Here is a 17,616-nt window from a genome sequence, read left to right as displayed (position 1 = left end):
ATTTTGTGCCTCAGCCTCTTCCTTTTAGGCCAACACTTCCCAGAAGCCATACTTCACGTGGCCTCTCTATACCTGCTTCTAGACTGAAAGTCCACCAGGGCATTGGCTTTTGCCCTGTACATGGCAAACCCATGGCTCTATTTTTTTTTATTTTTTATTTTTTAACCCAAGGAGAGGTACAGAAGAGGGCAAAAAACACATATGTGAAACTAGTCCAGTTCTCCCATAGAATACATTTATGGGTTCTTTTGAATAAACATAGAAATTGACCTGCCTAGTCTTAAAACTTGACAAACTTACATTTGTTTTATCTGAGTTCCCTTCAGAGGAAACCAACCATCAGGCCTCTCAGACAGTATCAAGAAACTGAAACTTACCAGATCACCACATCAGGACAATGAGACACCAGATCCCTCACCTGTCATGATTGCCTAAACCAGCGGTCCCCAGCCTTTTGGGCACCAGGGACCAGTTTCATAGAAGAACATTTTTCCATGGGGTGTGGGGTTGGGGGCTGATGAGTATGGTTTCGGGATGAAACTGCTCCACCTCAGATCATTAGGCATTAGTTAGATTCTCATAAGGCGCACACAAGCTAGATCCCTCATGCACAGTTCATAATAGGGTTCGAGCTCCTAAGAGCATCTAAAGCCACGACTGATCTGACAGGAGATGGCGCTCAGGCAGTAATGCTCCCTCACCTGCCACTCACCGCCTGCTGTGTGACCCAGTTCCTAACTGGTCCATGGCCCAGGGGTTGGGGACCCCCGGCCTAACCAACCACCCACTTCCTGTTGAACAATTCTTCTTCCTTATCCCTCCCTATTTCCTATTTCCCCACACATAGTTACATTTCTTCCTTGCCATATAAACCCCTAATTTTAGTTAGTTGAGGAGATGAAGTTGAGACCAATCTCCCTTTTCCCTGGCTGCAGCACCTGAAAAAGCTTCTTTCCCTGGCCCTGGCAATTCTCGTTGCTTTGGTGATTGGCTTTCTGTGTGGCGAGCAATGGAACCTAGACTAAACGCTTGGTGTTTCAGTAACATATGTACAATTTAAATAAAATTGTATACACTTTAAAGTGGGTAATCATAACCGTCACTGACTTTGTCTTTTACATTTTTCTCTATATTTTTCTCTCTCTGTCACGTGCTTGGAGTAGTAGTGATCCCCGCCATGTGAACCTCTAATACTATCTTAATAGAGTACATCTGTCCACTATAACTGCAGTTTCAGTACAGTTATATGCTCTGGATCGTAGGATATTCTGGTCTCTTGGAGTCTTGGGTTTTGTGAGTAGCCCCAGAAGCTTTACTTATTTAGCCCCACTATCTTGTCGCTAGGTGAGGATACCATTGTTGCCTTTTCCTCCTATTAAATAATTATTACCTCAATATGTTTACAGCTTTTTCTCTTGATGTCTTGTCAGTTCAAGTCTGTGAGCTCTCTTCTTTATTCTACCTGCAAGAAAAGACAGGGCCATTTTATATATGGAGCCCCTTATATTGCCCCAATGCCTAAAGTCTGAAGCTTGTAGGCTTTGTCTTTTACATTTTTACATTTACAAAGATCGTGTGTGTGTGTGTGTGTGTGTGTGTGTGTATCCTAAAATATAAAAATTGCAAAACTGATAAATGTTTAAGTGCCTTCAAAATTAACATATCAATTTCATTACATGTTAAACTAGGATTTTATACACATTTTACATTTTGCAGCAATTTGAGATTGGGTTTCTTATTTCACAAGAATGTCTGATCATTTACAGATGCTAAGAAATCATAGCTAATTGTAAATTTTACAAGAGTTACATTTGGATTAAAGTTTTCAAACACAAAATTTTTAAAAAACACTTTATCTTTTACAGCAAAGAAACAATTTAAGGTCTGAATGTAACTTCATATCTTTGGTATGGTGTGGAGCTAGAATTCCAGAAGTTTTATATATATATATATATATATATATTTTTTTTTTTTTTTTTTTTGAGACTGAGTTTCGCTCTGTTGCCCAGACTGGAGTGCAGTGGCACGATCTCAGGTCACTGCAACCCCTACCTCCCGGGTTCATGCAATTCTCCTGCCTCAGCCTCCTGAGTAGCTGGGATTACAGGCGTGCGCCACCATACCCAGGTAATTTTTGTATTTCTAGTGGAGACGGGGATTCATCATGTTGGACAGGCTGGTCTCGAACTCCTCACCTCATGGGATTCACCCGACTCGTCTTCCCAACGTGCTGGGATTACAGGCGTGAACCACCACGCCCGGCCAGCAATAGATTTTAAAAGAGCTTTAGGGAACTGGGAGGAGCTGAAATCAGATATAAAGAAGGGAGATGCCGAAAGAGAGAGAATAAAAGCGCGTCCTAACGGGAAAGAAGCTGTCTGCTGAGCGTCTGCTGTGTGCCCTGTGCTGTTCCAGAAGTTGAGGATCCAAAACTAAGTCTAGGGTCCCCAAAGAAGTCCCAGTCTGGGGGGAATCTGACAAGCAGTTAAACGGTACAAAGCGTTCACTGTTACTATGGGAAGTGTGTGCACACTGAGGGGCAAGACGGTATGGGCGAGAACTCCCATGGGACGGGAACTAGGAAGGGTTCTTGGAGGTGACGCTTGATCTGCGGATAAGCAAAGGGAAAAAAGAAAGGGAGACCGGAAGAAAGGAAAAACAGGGCAGAGAAAAGAAGAAAGGCAAAGGCGACCCGGCTCGATGTGAGCGGCGCTCGGGTCCTCAGGAGTCGACTGCTAGGGTCTGACCGCGGTCCCCGCCCCCGTCCCGCCCCTGTCCCTCCCTCTCCGCCGCGCCGCCGCCGGCCCGGCCTGCGTGAATTCTGAGGCGGCCGGCTGTGCAGAGACGCCATGTACCGGCTCCTGTCAGCCGTGACTGCCCCGGCTGCCGCCCCCGGGGGCTTGGCCTCGAGCTGCGGAAGACGCGGGGTCCATCAGCGCGCCGGGCTGCCGCCGCTTGGGCACGGCTGGGTCGGGGGCCTCGGGCTGGGGCTGGGGCTGGCGCTCGGGGTGAAGCTGGCGGGTGGGCTGAGGGGCGCGGCTCCGGCGCAGCCCCCCGCGGCTCCTGACCCCGAGGCATCGCCTCTGGCCGAGCCGCCACAGGAGCAGTCCCTTGCCCCGTGGTCTCCGCAGACCCCGGCGCCGCCCCGCTCCAGGTGCTTCGCCAGAGCCATCGAGAGCAGCCGAGACCTGCTGCACAGGATCAAGGTGCGGCCCCTAGGGCGCGGGGCGTAGGCGGCCGGGGACCCAGCCCCCTCGGCGGTGCTGTCCGGGGCTGAGCGGACCCCGCCAAGGGCAGTGGGGTGCCGGCAGTCGGCTTCCGAGAAAGACTTCCCATTTCCTCACCGCTGAGCCTTGGTCAGACGCTCTTGGGGGTTCCCCAAATCGGGGCGGAGGTCACCGCCCGTCTCGGGGACTGCCCCTTCCCACAAGGGGCGGACAGGGCACGTCCCTCGCTGTGAGTTGAGTCTGGCCTGGGACGAGGTGGGCGGGGACGGTTGGAGGGGGCGGGGCCCGGGCGGAGGGGTGGGGCTCGGGTGGAGGGGGCGGAGTCCAGACGGAAAGGGCGAGGCCTTGGAAGGCCCCAGGAGAGGGCTGGGTGTTTTCAGCAGGTCTCTAACTGTAGGTTCTTTCCCCATCGCTTTAGGATGAGGTGGGCGCACCGGGCATAGTGGTTGGAGTTTCTGTAGATGGAAAGGAAGTCTGGTCAGAAGGTGGGTTCAGAAAATTGTTGTTTAGTAGATTGTTCTGTACCAGTTGGTAAATAAAATATTGTTTTACTGGTTGGAGAGAATCCCATGAAATGCTCTTTCGTTTACCTAAAGCGATGCATATTGTAGAGAAAACATCTAACAGAATAGAGAATTAGGTGTTTTTAATCACAGTAAGGTTTAAAATGTGGCTAATAAACTGGAGTCATAAAGATGGCTTGCTGCTACCCACTCCCACTTTTCTCTTACGACTGGATTTGTTGTACTGAAAGTTGTATACAGTAGTCCCCCCTATCCTAGGGATATATTCCAAGACCCTCAATGGATGCCTTGGAACGTGGATAGTGTGGAACCCTGTGTATACTATGTTTTCTCTTATACATACATACCTAGGATAAAGTTTAATTTATAAATTAGGCATAGTGAAGATTAACCACAATGACAGAATGCAACAGTCACAACAATACTCTGAGTGGCATGCAATTTAAAACTTTAGAATTGTTTATTTCTGGAATTTTCCATGTAATATTTTTGGACCATGGATAACTGAAACCGAGGAAAGCAAAACCACAGATGAGGGGTGACTACTGTGTAGAACAATCCATTAACTGAGTACTTGTAGGTAACACTTATGGGTAGCTAAAACTCAGAATTTGTGTATTTTTCTTTTTTAATTAACTCAACAATTTGTTGAGTCCTGTCTTCTGTAAAAGGCACAGTACTAAGTACTGGCTTTATTACGGTATCCATTGTCTTTAATGACTTCTCAGTCTACTTTATCAGGCTTTTTACCAGGCAGAGGTGTCAAATTTTTTTTTAAAACAAAAGGCAAGAAATTTAGGGAGAAGGATTTCTATCATTCTTTGTATCATTCTTTGTATCATTCTTTGATACTTTTATGATAGCATTTTTTGTATAACTTTTCCATTGCACATAAATTGATCCAGTTGGTCATCCCAGCTTTCTAGGAATACTACTTTTAGAAAATGAGGTTTCAGGCCCATCTTGGTGGCTCACACCTGTAATCCTAGCACTTTGAGAGGCGGAGGCAGACGGATTGCCTGAGCTCAGGAGTTTGAGAAAAGCCTGGGCAACATGGCAAAACCCCATCTCTACTAAAAACACAAAAAATTAGACAGGCATGCTGGTGCCTGTAATCTTGCTGCTTGGGAGGCTGAGGCACGAGAATCGCTTGAACCCAGAAGGCAAAGGTTGCAGTGAGCTGTGTCTGGGCAACAGACCAAGATTCTATCTCAAAAAAAAAAGAAAAGTTTCAGATGTCATTTAAAGGCAGTAACACTTTTAGAAGTTGATGGGAACAGTAGGGGTTTGAATTTAAAGAAAAATGGGCCAGTGGAGGTGGCGCACACCTGTAATCCCAGCACTTTGGGAGGCCAGGGAGGATCTCTGAAGGCCAGAAGTTGGAGACCAGCTTGGGCACCGTAGTGACACCTGTGTCTCTATAGAAAATTTTAAATTTGTTTAAAAAGAAAAATGATTTTTCCTTCAAGTATAGCCTAATCATTATACCTAATTTATGATAAATCTCATAATCAAAAATTATACAAATGTCAGCTTTATGGACTTTATACAGATATTTTTTAGATATTTAATATTTATTCCTTTGGGTTCTTTTTTCTTCTCCTCCTCCTCCTCCTCCTCCTCCTCCTACTCCTTCTTCTTCTGACAAGGTCTCACTCTGTCACCCAGGCTGGAGTGCAGTGGCGTGATTTTGGCTCACTGCAGTCTCAACCTTTTTGGGCTCTGATGATTCTCCCACCTCAGCCTCCCAAGTAGCTTGGGACTACAGGTGCGCTCCACCATGTCAGACTTTTTAAAAAATAATTTTAGAGATGCGGTTTCTGCCATGTTGTTCAGTCTAGTCTCAAACTCCTGAGCTCAAGTAATCCACCTGTAATCCCAAAGTGCTGGGATTACAGGCACTTTCTCTTTCTTAATTAGATTTCCACACTTTCAGCCTGTAGAACAGGGAAACCAAATTTAAATATTTTCTAGAAAAAGTAAGTTAGTACATAATTTTTCTTCTGGTTTGCAGCCAAATTAAATTGATGGTTAGCTAGATTTGGTTTGCAGGACATCTTTTCACACTTTTTTTTTTTTGAGACAGAGTTTCACTCTGTCACTCAGGCTGGAGTACAGTGGCACGATCTCAGCTCACTGCAACCTCCGCCTCCTGGGTTCAAGCAATTCTCCTGCCTAAACCTCCTGAGTAGCTGGGATTACAGGCACGCACCACCACAACGGGCTAATTTTTGTGTTTTTTATAGAGACGGGGTTTCATCATGTTGGTCAGATGGCTGATCACCTGGATCCTGACCTCAGGTGATCCTCCTGCTTCGGCCTCCCAAAGTGCTGGGAGTACAGGCATAAGCCACTGCGCCTGACCCACACTTAGTTTTATTTAGTGGTTATTTCAAGGAATTTGGTGGAAATTTACTCAAAAGTCAAAAATAAATATAATCGAAAGAATAAAGATGTTTTATTTAAATAATATTTAAAATGTGGAATAACTTAGTTGTTTAGATAAGCTAAGACAAATGTGTATCTAAATCATAGAAAATTGCTATTGCAAATCGTGCAATTGCAGTTTTGTTATAAGGTTAAATTGTTAGGCTTACCAGTATACTAAGATTTTAATCTTTTACATGTCCAGTGTTAAGTAACTTATAAAAGTGGAATATATTTTCTTTTAGATAAAGACACGGGATGTTTAAAGGTAGTACTACTTCAGTTTTTGAAGACTTGTTTGACCATGAAACCTGTTAATAGTGACTTTTTGCTTTCTTCCCCCAAAGGTTTAGGTTATGCTGATGTTGAGAACCGTGTACCATGTAAACCTGAGACTGTTATGCGAATTGCCAGCATCAGCAAAAGTCTCACCATGGTTGCTCTTGCCAAGTTGTGGGAAGCAGGGAAGCTGGATCTTGATATTCCAGTACAACATTATGTTCCCGAATTCCCAGAAAAGGAATATGAAGGTGAAAAGGTAGTGAAACTTACCATTCATTTTATTAATGGCCTGTTAAATAGTTTATGCTGAAATTTATATTTAAAATGTTTCATAGCATTCTTTGGCTTGTTCGTAGTTACTGTTAGTGTATTAGTTTTTTCTTTTAATCCAGATGGTCATCAGGTAGGTATTTTTCTGAAATTTGAGGCTAAGGATTTGTACATGACATTTTCCCAGCAGCAACTCAAAATGGAAAATATTACTGAGACATGATTCCAGGGCAACTAACTTTCTATTGCACAGTTTAGTATTGTAATTGCATTCTCATGTTGTTACAATTAGGTTTCTGTCACAACAAGATTACTGATTTCCCATTTAAGTGGAATTCGTCATTATGAAAAGGACATGAAAAAGGTGAAAGAAGAGAAAGCTTATAAAGCCTTGAAGATGATGAAAGAGACTGTTGCATTTGAGCAAGAAAAAGAAGGCAAAAGCAATGAAAAGAATGACTTTACTAAATTTAAAACAGAGCAGGAGAATGAAGCCAAATGCCGGAATTCAAAACCTGGCAAGAAGAAGAATGATTTTGAACAAGGGGAATTATATTTGAAAGAAAAGTTTGAAAATTCAATTGAATCCCTAAAATTATTTAAAAATGATCCTTTGTTCTTTAAACCTGGTGAGTGTTAATCTCTTCTCTTAACAAAATCATCATTACTGAAATGTTAATTTTCAGGAAATCTAAAATGATACCCTCCGGAGTGCATTCAGTGAGGTTGACGATTGTGATGTGGGCCAGTCCGGTGCTCGTGGTTTTGTCTGTAGTTCCTGTCAAAGCCTAGCATCCAGGCGGGTCATCGTTTAAATTTTGCCTCATTAGAGACTACCTAGTCATTTAGAGGATTCTCAGTATCAAGCTATTCATGCAAAATTATGGAGAAATGTTGGAATAATAGTTCTCTAAATACAACCTGGACCAAAGTAGACATGATAAGATACTGCTGATATTTTACTATTTAGTTAGAAGGTAAATTGCTCAACTTACTTTGTGCCTTTGTTTCTTAAAGAAAGAAGTGTTTGGGTTGAGTGCAGTGGTTCATACCTGTACTCCCAGCACTTTGGGAAGCCAAGTCGGACAGATCTTGAGGTAGAGAAATCAGGACCATCCTAGCCAACATGGTGAAACCCCATCTCTACTAAAAATACAAAATTTAGCCGGGCATGGTGGCGCGCCCCTGTAGTCCCAGCCACTCAGGGGGCTGAGGCAGGAGAATTGCTTGAACCCAGGAGGCAGAGGTTGCCTTGAGCCAAGATCGCACCATTGTACTCTAGCCTGGGTGACAGAGCGAGACTCCATCTCAAAAACAAAAGTGAAAGAAAGAAATAACTGTTCATCAATTTTTTCCCAAAAAGCCAATCAATACAAATAATTATCTTTGTTTTTTTATTTTTTGATTTAATGCCTATTGAAGCTACTTAATATCTAAATTTACCATAGGTTTATATACTTTTATTCTATTTTCATTTTAAAAGCTTTTAGTTGAATAAATGTTAATATATATAACTAATAAGAGCAAATATAATTTTGGATTTTTTCTTAAAAATAAAATTCCATGCTGGGTACAGTTGGCTCATGCCCAATAATCCCAGCACTTAGGGAGGCAAAGGTGGGAGGATCGCTTGAGCCCAGGATTTTGCAACTAGTCTGGGCAACAAAGTGAGGCCCTGTCTCTACAAAAAATTTTTTTTAATTAGCCAGGTTCAGTGGCCTGCACCTGTAAGTAGTCGGGGCTACTCAGGAGGCTGAGATAGGGGGATCCCTGAGCCCAGGAGTTCAGGGTTGCAGTGAGTTATGATTATACCACTGTACTCTAGCCTGGGCAACAGCAAGAGGAAGGCCCTGTCTCAAACCAGTTTGAGTTTGTCCAGAACCCAAAATGATATAAAGTTACTTATTTGAAATACTATGTATATCTTAATATGTATTTAAATTTAAATATGCATTTGAAACAAGGTTTGTATGTCTACATTTATGTATTTTATTTTATTTATTTCTTTGTTTGTTTTTGAGACGGGGTCTGGCTCTGTCACCCAGGCTGGAATGCAGTGGTACCATCTCGGCTCACTGCAACCTCTGCATCTTGGGTTCAAGCAATTCTCCTGCTTCAGCCTCTCATATAGCTGGGATTACAGGCCCCCGCCATCACATCCAGCTAATTTTTGTATTTTAGTAGAGACAGGGTTTCACCATTTTGGCCAGGCTGGTCTCCAACTCCTGACCTCGTGATCCACCTGCCTTGGCCTCCCAAAGTGCTAGGATACAGGTGAGAGCTACCACACCTGACCCATATATTTGATTAAAATAAGAATGTATATGCCCATTTATGCCTTAAACAATGAGTAGAGGTAGATTAAGAACAGGTTGACCCAATAAATCAAATTTGCTCTTTTTCCTCTTCCTGTTTTGTTGTCACTTTGAAAGACTTTTGTTTTATTTTGTTTTGAGGTAGTATTTATTTGCTTACTTTATTATCAAAGAAAGGAGCAGATTTATGTGAAATTTTGAGTATGCTGATCATAATTTTATTCTTGTTTTAAGAACTTGGAATAAGGACAATTGCAAAGTTAACTCAATTTGTTGATATATTGCCTGTGTTCTTCTTCTAAATGCTGAAGTAAAATATTCCAGTTTTAAAGGTATGCCAGTTTTCAGTGGGAATATATTTTATATATCTTTGAATAATAATCAAGCATTTTCTTTTTTTCCTCCTTGCAATGATGTCTCAAGGTAGTCAGTTTTTGTATTCAACTTTTGGCTATACCCTACTGGCAGCTATAGTAGAGAGAGCTTCAGGATGTAAATATTTGGACTATATGCAGAAAATATTCCATGACTTGGATATGCTGACAACTGTGCAGGAAGAAAATGAGCCAGTGATTTACAATAGAGCAAGGTAAATGAATGCCTTCTGCTGTGTCTAGCTATATCACTGTGTTATTAATTAAAAGTCAAAGTTTCTTTGTTTCCATTCCAAAATCAACTTGCCACATTTTGAGAGCTCTTCTACATGTCTGTTTTCTCATCTATAAAGTGAAGGAAGTAAAACATGTTGATAAAGTGCACTAAGACCCCTTGATGAAAGACAACAGGGGCCGGGCATGGTGGCTAACACCTATAATCCCAGCACTTTGGGAGGCCAAGGTGGGCTTATTACCTGAGGTCAGGAGTTCAAGACCAGCCTGACCAACATGGAGAAACCTTGTCTCTGCTAAAAATACAAAATTAGCTGGGCGTGGTGGCATATGCCTGTAATCTCAGCTACTCAGGTGGCTAAGGCAGGAGAATCACTTGAACCTGGGAGGCGGAGGTTGTGGTAAGCCAAGAATGCGCCATTACACCCCAGCCTGGGCAACAAGAGTGAAACTCCATCTCAAAAAAAAAAAAAAAAAACACAGCAATAATATTAATAATTCTTCAAACATATGAATAATTAAACCAAAACTGCACCCACCATAGGCATCTATAATTTGCTCTTCAACCATTCCTTTTCTTATGCTTTAGCTAATGCTTTGTTTACATTTTATTAGTTTTTAATTGTTTTAGTACTATTTTCAAATAATTTTATACTTCCAGAAAAGTTGCAAGAGTAGTACAAAGAATTCACATACCCCTTCACCCAGATTCCCTTAATGTTATTTTACCGCATTTGCATTACCTTTCTGTCTACATGTGTGCTTGTTTGTTTTGAACCATTTGGAAATAAGTTGTTGATGTGATACCCCTTTACCTATAAATATCAAAGTGTGTATTTTCTTTTCTTTTTTTTTTTTTTGAGACAGAGTCTTGCACTGTCGCCCAGGCTGTAGTGCAGTGGCGCAATCTCAGCTCACTGCAATCTCTGCTTCCTGGGTCCAAGCAATTTTCCTGCCTCAGCCTCCCGAGTAGCTAGGACTACGGGCATGCACCACCACACCCAGCTAATTTTTTTGTATAAAATGTGTATTTTCTAAAAATAAGGACATTCAGGGCTAGGTGCAGTGGCTCATACCTGTAATCCCAACACTTTGGAAGGCCGAGGTGCGTGGATCACCTGAGGTCAGGAGTTCGATACCAGCCTGGCCAACATGGTGAAACCGACCCTTTCTCTACTAAAAATACAAAAATTAGCTGGGCATGGTCGCAGGTGCCTGTAATCCCAGCTACACAGGAGGCTCAGACAGGAGAATCACTTGAACACAAGAGGTTGAGGTTGCAATGAGCCAAGATTGTATCAATGCACTTTAGGCTGGGCAACACAGTGAGACTCCATCTCAAAAAAAGGAAAAAAAAAAAAAAACAACAAGGACATTTGGGAGATTTACATAGATACAATGCTTTTATCAAATCTACATACCTTACTCAAATCTTGTCAGTTGTTCCAATAATGTCCTTTATAACAAAAGAGGAGAAAAACTCTTTTTTTCTGGTCCAGGATCTAATCCATGCTCCAACATTGCATTTACTTGTCGTATCTATCAGAAGTCACGTGACATCAGTTTGTCCCATTATTGCTGACGGTATTTTAATCACTTTTTGAGGTGGTGCCTGTCAGGTTATTGTAAAGTTACCATTTTTTCTTTGTAAGAAGTATATTTGGAGGAGATAATTTGAGATGATGTAAAAATCCTGTTTCTCATCAGGCTTTCTACTAGTTTTAGCAACTATCGATGATTCATGACTGAATCAGTTATTACAGTGATGGTTGTCAAACGGTGATTTTCAAATTCTATCCTCCATTCCATGCTTATTAGTTGGCATTCTATTATAAGAAAGTGTAGGCCGGGCTTGGTGGCTCAGGCTTGTAATCCTAGCACTTTGGGAAGTGGGTGGATCACTTGAGGCTGAATTTGAGACCAGCCTGGACAACATGGCAAAACCCCATCTCTACTAAAAATAAAAATAAAAATAAATAGCTGGGTGTGGTGGCATACACCTGTAGTCTCAGCTACTTGGGAGGCTGAGGCAGGAGAATCTCTTGAACCCAGGAGGTGGAGGTTGCAGTGAGCCAAGATCACGCCACTGCACTCCAGCCTGGACAACTGAGTGAAACTCCATTTCAAAAAAAGTGCTTTCCCTTCTTTCTTATTTATTTATTCATAGCAGTATGCACTCATGGATTCTTATTTAGTCAGTGGTAATCTGTCACTGTCATTATTTAATATGTTGCTTTTAAAATAGTATATAAAATAGTAAAACTGTGACAGTAAATTGTTATTAGATTGCTTACCTATATGTGTATTTTTTGTTTTGTTTTGCCATACATTTGTAAATATTTATTGAGCAAACACTACATGCCATATACTGTACCATATAGTAGAGCTGAGCTGACATAGCTCCTCCCCTCCAGGAGCTTACAGAACAACATCCAGCAAGTATATCAATTAAGTACATAAATTTTCTTTCAAAAAGAATACATGTTACGGCCAGGCACAGTGGCTCACTCGTGTAATCCCAGCACTTGGGGAGGCCAAGGTAGGAGGATGCTTGAGGCCCAAAGTTCGAAACCAGCTTGGGCAACATAGTGAGACTTCATCTCTACAAAAAAATACAAAAATTAGCCAGGCATGGTGGTGCATGCCTGAAGTCCCAGTTACTTGGGAGACTGAGGTGAGAGGATTGTTTGAGCCCAGAAGGTGGAGACTGCAGTGAGTCAAGGACACCCCATCACACTCTTGTCTGAGTAACAGAGCAAGACTCTGTCTTTCCACCACACCATCAAAAAAGAATATAATCATGTAATATAGTTATCAGTGGGGCCACACTGCCCTTTAGGTATATAGCTAACATGGCAATCCCTAATTTCTTTTTGTAATTATTGTTTTAGATTCAGGGTATACATGTGCAGGTTTGTTACATGGATATATTAGTGTAATGCTGAGGTTTGGACTTAAATTGAACCTGTCACCCAAATAGTGAACTTAGTACCTAATAGGTAGTTTTTCAACCCTTGCCCTCCTCCCTGTGTCCCTTTTTTTGGAGTCCTCAGTGTCTCTTGCTTCCATCTTTATGTCCATGTGTACCCAATGTTTAGCTTCCATTTATAAGTAAGAACATGTGGTATTTGATTTTCTGTTTCTACATTAATTCACTTAGGATAATGGCCTCTAGCTACATTTATGTGGCTGCAAAGACATGATTTTGTTCTTTTTTATGTGTGTGTGTGTGTGTGTATATATATATATATATATTTAATTGAATGATTTTCTGGTTGATTTTGTGTGTGTTGATAGTGAACATTAAAATGCTCTTATTTGGATTATGTAGGCCTCTGCTGCATGCAATTAATAAGGGTAATTAAGATTTTGGGGGCTGGGTACGGTGGCTCACACCTATAATCCCAGCACTTTGGGAGGCTGAAGCAGGTGGATTGCCTGAGCTCAAGAGTTCAAGACCAGCCTAGGTAACATGGTAAAACCCCATCTCTACCAAAAGTACAAAAAGAATTAGCCAGGCATGGTAATGTGTACCTATAGTCATGACTATTTGGGAGGCTGGGGTGGGAGGATCACTTTTGCCTGGGAGGTTGAGGCTGCAGTAACCTGTGATTGTGCCACTGCACTTCAGTCTGGGTGACAGAGCAAGACCCTGTCTCAAAAAAAATTTTTTTTTATATATTACAAAAATACAAAATAAGATCTAACTAAAATAATTGAACATTTTAAAACAGTATAAAAGACTACCTTATAGTTAGGCATCCTTAGGTACTTTTTCATAAGGGTTAAGATTAAAAACATTTACGCCACAGTTTCTCTCCATTTTCTTCTACAGCTTTTAGATGTAAAATATCAAGTTGAAGTTACTAATGTAAATTTGAATTGGGTGTTCAAACAAAATCCTTGGCAAATTGCTTTAGCAGACTTTAATATAATACATGGAGAGGCTTTAGAACAGATGTTGACAAATTAACTAGAATTTTTATCCTTAGGAGTGAAAAATGCTATGATTTTATATAATTTCATATTTGATTCATTTACCACTATAATAGGAAAGGGTTTGTTTAGTCAGCGTTTTAGCCTTTACAAATTTTATATTTTAATATATGCTTTCTGTTATGGAGAGATTCTCTATGACTTAGTTTTAACTACTAATTTACATAATCTAAAATAACTCTGGCCAGGTGCTGTGTGGCTCATGCCTGTAATCCCAGCACTTTGAGAGGCCACGGCAGGAGGATCATTTGAGGCCAGGAGTTTGAGACCAGCCTTGGCAAGATTGAGACCCCATCCCTATAAAAATTCTTTAAAAAATTGGCAGGGCCTGGTGACACATGCCTGTTGTCCTAGCTAATCAGGAGGAGAGGATTGCTTGAGCCCTGGAGTTTCAGGCTACAATAAGCTATGATCTGCACTCTAGCCTGGGTGACAAAGCAAGATCCTATCTCTAAAAATTAATTAATTAGTAAATTAAATAAAATAAGCACAAGAGTATATGTAAGTGCTAAAAAATTTACATGTTGAGTTGAGATGAGACAGGATCAAAATAATGCGAACCAAATACATAAAGATTCCTTGTCTGAGCTGGTATACTTCAAAAACCAGACACGGAAGTATTTGAATTTTAAACATTTGAGCTTATTTTGTAGACACAAATTTGAGACACAGTGTTAGCAAATGCAATAAAGATTTGTTTGACCTTTTAAAGTAATTTGGGGTTTTATTAGTAGAGGAAAAAGTATTTGGAAAGCAAATACTTGGTAACTTGTCAAAAATACTTTAATTCAGAAAAAACAAAGAATGCTTATGAAAGGGCAGTTGTGTCAGATGTTAGGAGGGTGAGTCAGAAGTTTATAAAATGGCCAGTTGATTTCTATCTTGATTATTTAAGGTCAGAATAAATTCAGTTTGTTAAATATTTGTGTTCTTTATTGATCTGTGTCTTTTTACTCCTCCCTCTTCCTACCATAATAGTATTCAGACTGTAGGTAATGTTCAACTATTGAGTTGGAAAATCAGTTTAGAGGGTTGAGTACCAGGATTTCTTTCTTTTTTTTTTTTTTTTTTTTGAGATGGAGTTTCGCTCTTGTTACCCAGGCTGGAGTGCAATGACACGATCTCGGCTCACCACAACCTCCGCCTCCTGGGTTCAGGCAATTCTCCTGCCTCAGCCTCCTGAGTAGCTGGGATTACAGGCACACGCCACCATGCCCAGCTAATTTTTTGTATTTTTAGTAGAGACGGGGTTTCACCATGTTGACCAGGATGGTCTTGATCTCTCGACCTCGTGATACACCCGCCTCAGCCTCCCAAAGTGCTGGGATTACAGGCTTGAGCCACCGAGCCCGGCTTCTTTTTTTTTTAATGAAACAATATAGAAAATGATAAAGTACATTGCAGGTCGTAAAGGTAAATATAAGCTTTGGGGTAAAGGCTAGGCTGCTGCATTAAAGAGACACCAAAATGCAGTGGCATGAGGAAAATAAAACTTTAATTCTCCCATGCAACATTCTTGAGATGAACAGTTTCTGACTGGTTCCCCACAAGCGTTTAAGAGCCCAGGTTCATCCATCTTACCGCTCCTCCCTCCACAGTGGTGTCCCCATCTGTACCCCCGAAGCTCAATCCGAGCCCTGCAGGTATCCCAGCTTCCCGAAAAGAGAAAGGGTGGGATGAAGCATGTACTCAGGGCCTTAAGGTTTAGACTTGCAAGTGTCACACTTCATTTCTGCCCACCTTCTGTTGGCAAAAATGTAGCTATGGGATCACACTTTGCAACAAGGGAGGCTGAGAAATGTAATTTCCAGCTGAGCGGGCATGTGCCTGGCTATACTTTATTACTAAGTAAGAAGAGAAGAGTCGGTTTGGTCAACAACCAGCCATCTATGCCACTGGCCACTGTGTTGCTCCATAAAACTCCTTTGCATGTGTGTGTGTGTATGTGTGTGTTTTCATTCAGTTTCGTTGAGGTTGAAAAAAAGGTTTGAAAGCCATTCAGTGGAATATATCAAACAAAAATTTTATTATAATTTCTACTAGTAATTTGTGAAAGGGACTTTGGGAGAGAATTTTGAGGCTTAATGACTAATAGGAATTTTACAGTTATGGTGTTTTCTTTTCCATTTTATTATTTGATTTGTTAGAAAGCACATTTAACAAATCAACTGTTAATTTGCCTTGCGTATTTCCATTAATACATGCATTACAAATGGCTTACTTGCACTTCATAAAGACATAGATGAGCCGGGCGCGGTGGCTCAAGCCTGTAATCCCAGCACTTTGGGAGGCCGAGGCGGGTGGATCACGAGGTCAAGAGATTGAGACCATCCTGGTCAACATGGTGAAACCCCGTCTCTACTAAAATACAAAAAATTAGCTGGGCATGGTGGCATGTGCCTGTAATCCCAGCTACTCAGGAGGCTGAGGCAGGAGAATTGCTTGAACCCAGGAGGCGGAGGTTGCGGTGAGCCGAGATCGTGCCATTGCACTCCAGCCTGGGTAACAAGAGGGAAACTCTGTCTCAAAAAAAAAAAAAAAAAGAAAGAAAGAAATAGATGAAATGGTGCCATTAAAAAAAAATTTTTGTAGCTTTATGTTCCTTTCTACACACTAGTTTTGTTCAATCTTCTGTTGTATTTAAATTATAATTTTTAAATTATCGGCTTATTTAAAAGGATTAAATATGCATTGCAAATCAGTCTATGGCCTAAAAGATTTTTGGGGGACCCAAAATAAATTAGGTTAGCAATAAGCAATGAATTTTAATTTTTTAAATGGCCTGTGGTTCTCAACTACTTGAGACTCTTTGTGTTTATTATTTTTGGGTCTAGCATTATATTTTACTGGAAAGCACCAGAAAAATGATAAATACCACTGGGAGGCAGAGAAGGGTAGATTGCTTGAGCCTAGGCATTCAAGATCAGCCTGGGAAACATAGTGAAACAATACCAAAAAAAAATTAGCTGAGCATGGTGGCGCATGCCTGTAGTCCCAGCTACTTGGAGGCTGAGGTTGGAGGATCACCTAAGCCCAGGAAGTTGATGCTGCAGTGAGCTGTGATCGTGCCACTGCACTCCAACCTGCATGATGGAGCGAGACCGTGTCCCCCCCACCCCCAAAAAAAAGACATACCAGAAGTTGTCAGTTGAATCTAAAAAATGATTCGCTAGTAAAGATGGCACAGATGCATGCCCTTACTGTGATTTAGACCTACACATTTGAAATTTGGAAAGTGGATGTGTAGGTCTGTATATAAGGGGAGGACATTATGTTCACTCATGGAGCCTCCTTACTAAGCTAGAAATTAGGCTCTGTGAATGTGCAGACTGCAGAGCAGCTATTGTTTCCTGTTTTCTTCATGAGTAATTAACTTGTGACTTGCATGAAAATCGAAATATGCCATATGACAGTGAGTTAATTTCATTTTTTTTCTTTTTTTTTTTTTTTCTTTTTTTTTTTTTTGAGACAGCATCTTACTCTGTTGCTCAGGCAGGAATGCTGTGGCACAATCGTAGCTCACTGTAGCCTTGTACTTCCTGGCTCAGGTGATCCTCCTGTGTCAGCCTTCCAGGTAGCTGGAACTACAGATGTGTGCCACCATACCCAGCTGATTTTTAAAATTTTTTGTAGAGATGAGATCTTGCTGTGTTTTCCAGGCTGAGCTCAAACTCCTGACCTCAAATGATCCTCCCTCCTCAGTCTCCCAAAGTGTGGGGATTACAGGTATGAGCCTAGCTCATTTTATTTTCTATTCTTTGAAAAAAGGCAACCGGTTTCTGTCTCTAGTGTTAAGGGTCCCTATCAGCTCTGAGATGCTTTTGGTTTGGTTGTTTTGTTTTAATTTTTAGTAGTTCCCAATGGTTCTAAAGGATATTTGATTATTTTAGTTAGATAAAATGGGCTGCTAAAATAAAATAGGGCACTAAAAGAAGGAAATTTTGTTACACAGGAGGATGTTTTGTCC

The 17,616-nt window shown here is 41.2% G+C and overlaps 1 protein-coding gene and 1 long non-coding RNA gene across 8 annotated transcripts in view; one reads left to right on the top strand and one right to left on the bottom strand.

Annotated features, from left to right (window-relative positions):
- Positions 1-3,483, bottom strand: part of LOC104653189 (uncharacterized) — a 43,811-nt gene extending 40,328 nt beyond the window's left edge. For both annotated transcript variants that reach the window (XR_012516240.1, XR_746439.3), the window contains exons 1-2: positions 3,345-3,483; positions 1,391-1,462 (exon numbers count right to left, since the gene is read on the bottom strand). This is a non-coding gene — a long non-coding RNA (uncharacterized LOC104653189). The remainder of the gene's footprint in view (positions 1-1,390; positions 1,463-3,344) is intronic.
- LACTB (lactamase beta) overlaps positions 2,794-17,616 on the top strand; it is a 40,205-nt gene continuing 25,382 nt past the window's right edge. For 5 of the 6 annotated variants that reach the window (XM_074393509.1, XM_074393510.1, XM_074393512.1 and 2 more), the window contains exons 1-5: positions 2,794-3,206; positions 3,646-3,712; positions 6,526-6,716; positions 7,023-7,359; positions 9,469-9,634. In XM_074393509.1, the coding sequence (XP_074249610.1) occupies positions 2,850-3,206; positions 3,646-3,712; positions 6,526-6,716; positions 7,023-7,359; positions 9,469-9,634 (1,118 nt within the window). In that variant the 5' untranslated portion in view covers positions 2,794-2,849. The remainder of the gene's footprint in view (positions 3,207-3,645; positions 3,713-6,525; positions 6,717-7,022; positions 7,360-9,468; positions 9,635-17,616) is intronic. The other variant, XM_074393513.1, reaches the window with a different exon arrangement.

The sequence above is a fragment of the Saimiri boliviensis genome, chromosome 2 (assembly GCF_048565385.1).
Source record: "Saimiri boliviensis isolate mSaiBol1 chromosome 2, mSaiBol1.pri, whole genome shotgun sequence".
Lineage (NCBI taxonomy): Eukaryota > Metazoa > Chordata > Mammalia > Primates > Cebidae > Saimiri > Saimiri boliviensis.
The sequence above is the reverse complement of the archived record's forward strand: the minus strand, read 5'-3'. Positions and strand labels throughout refer to the sequence as shown.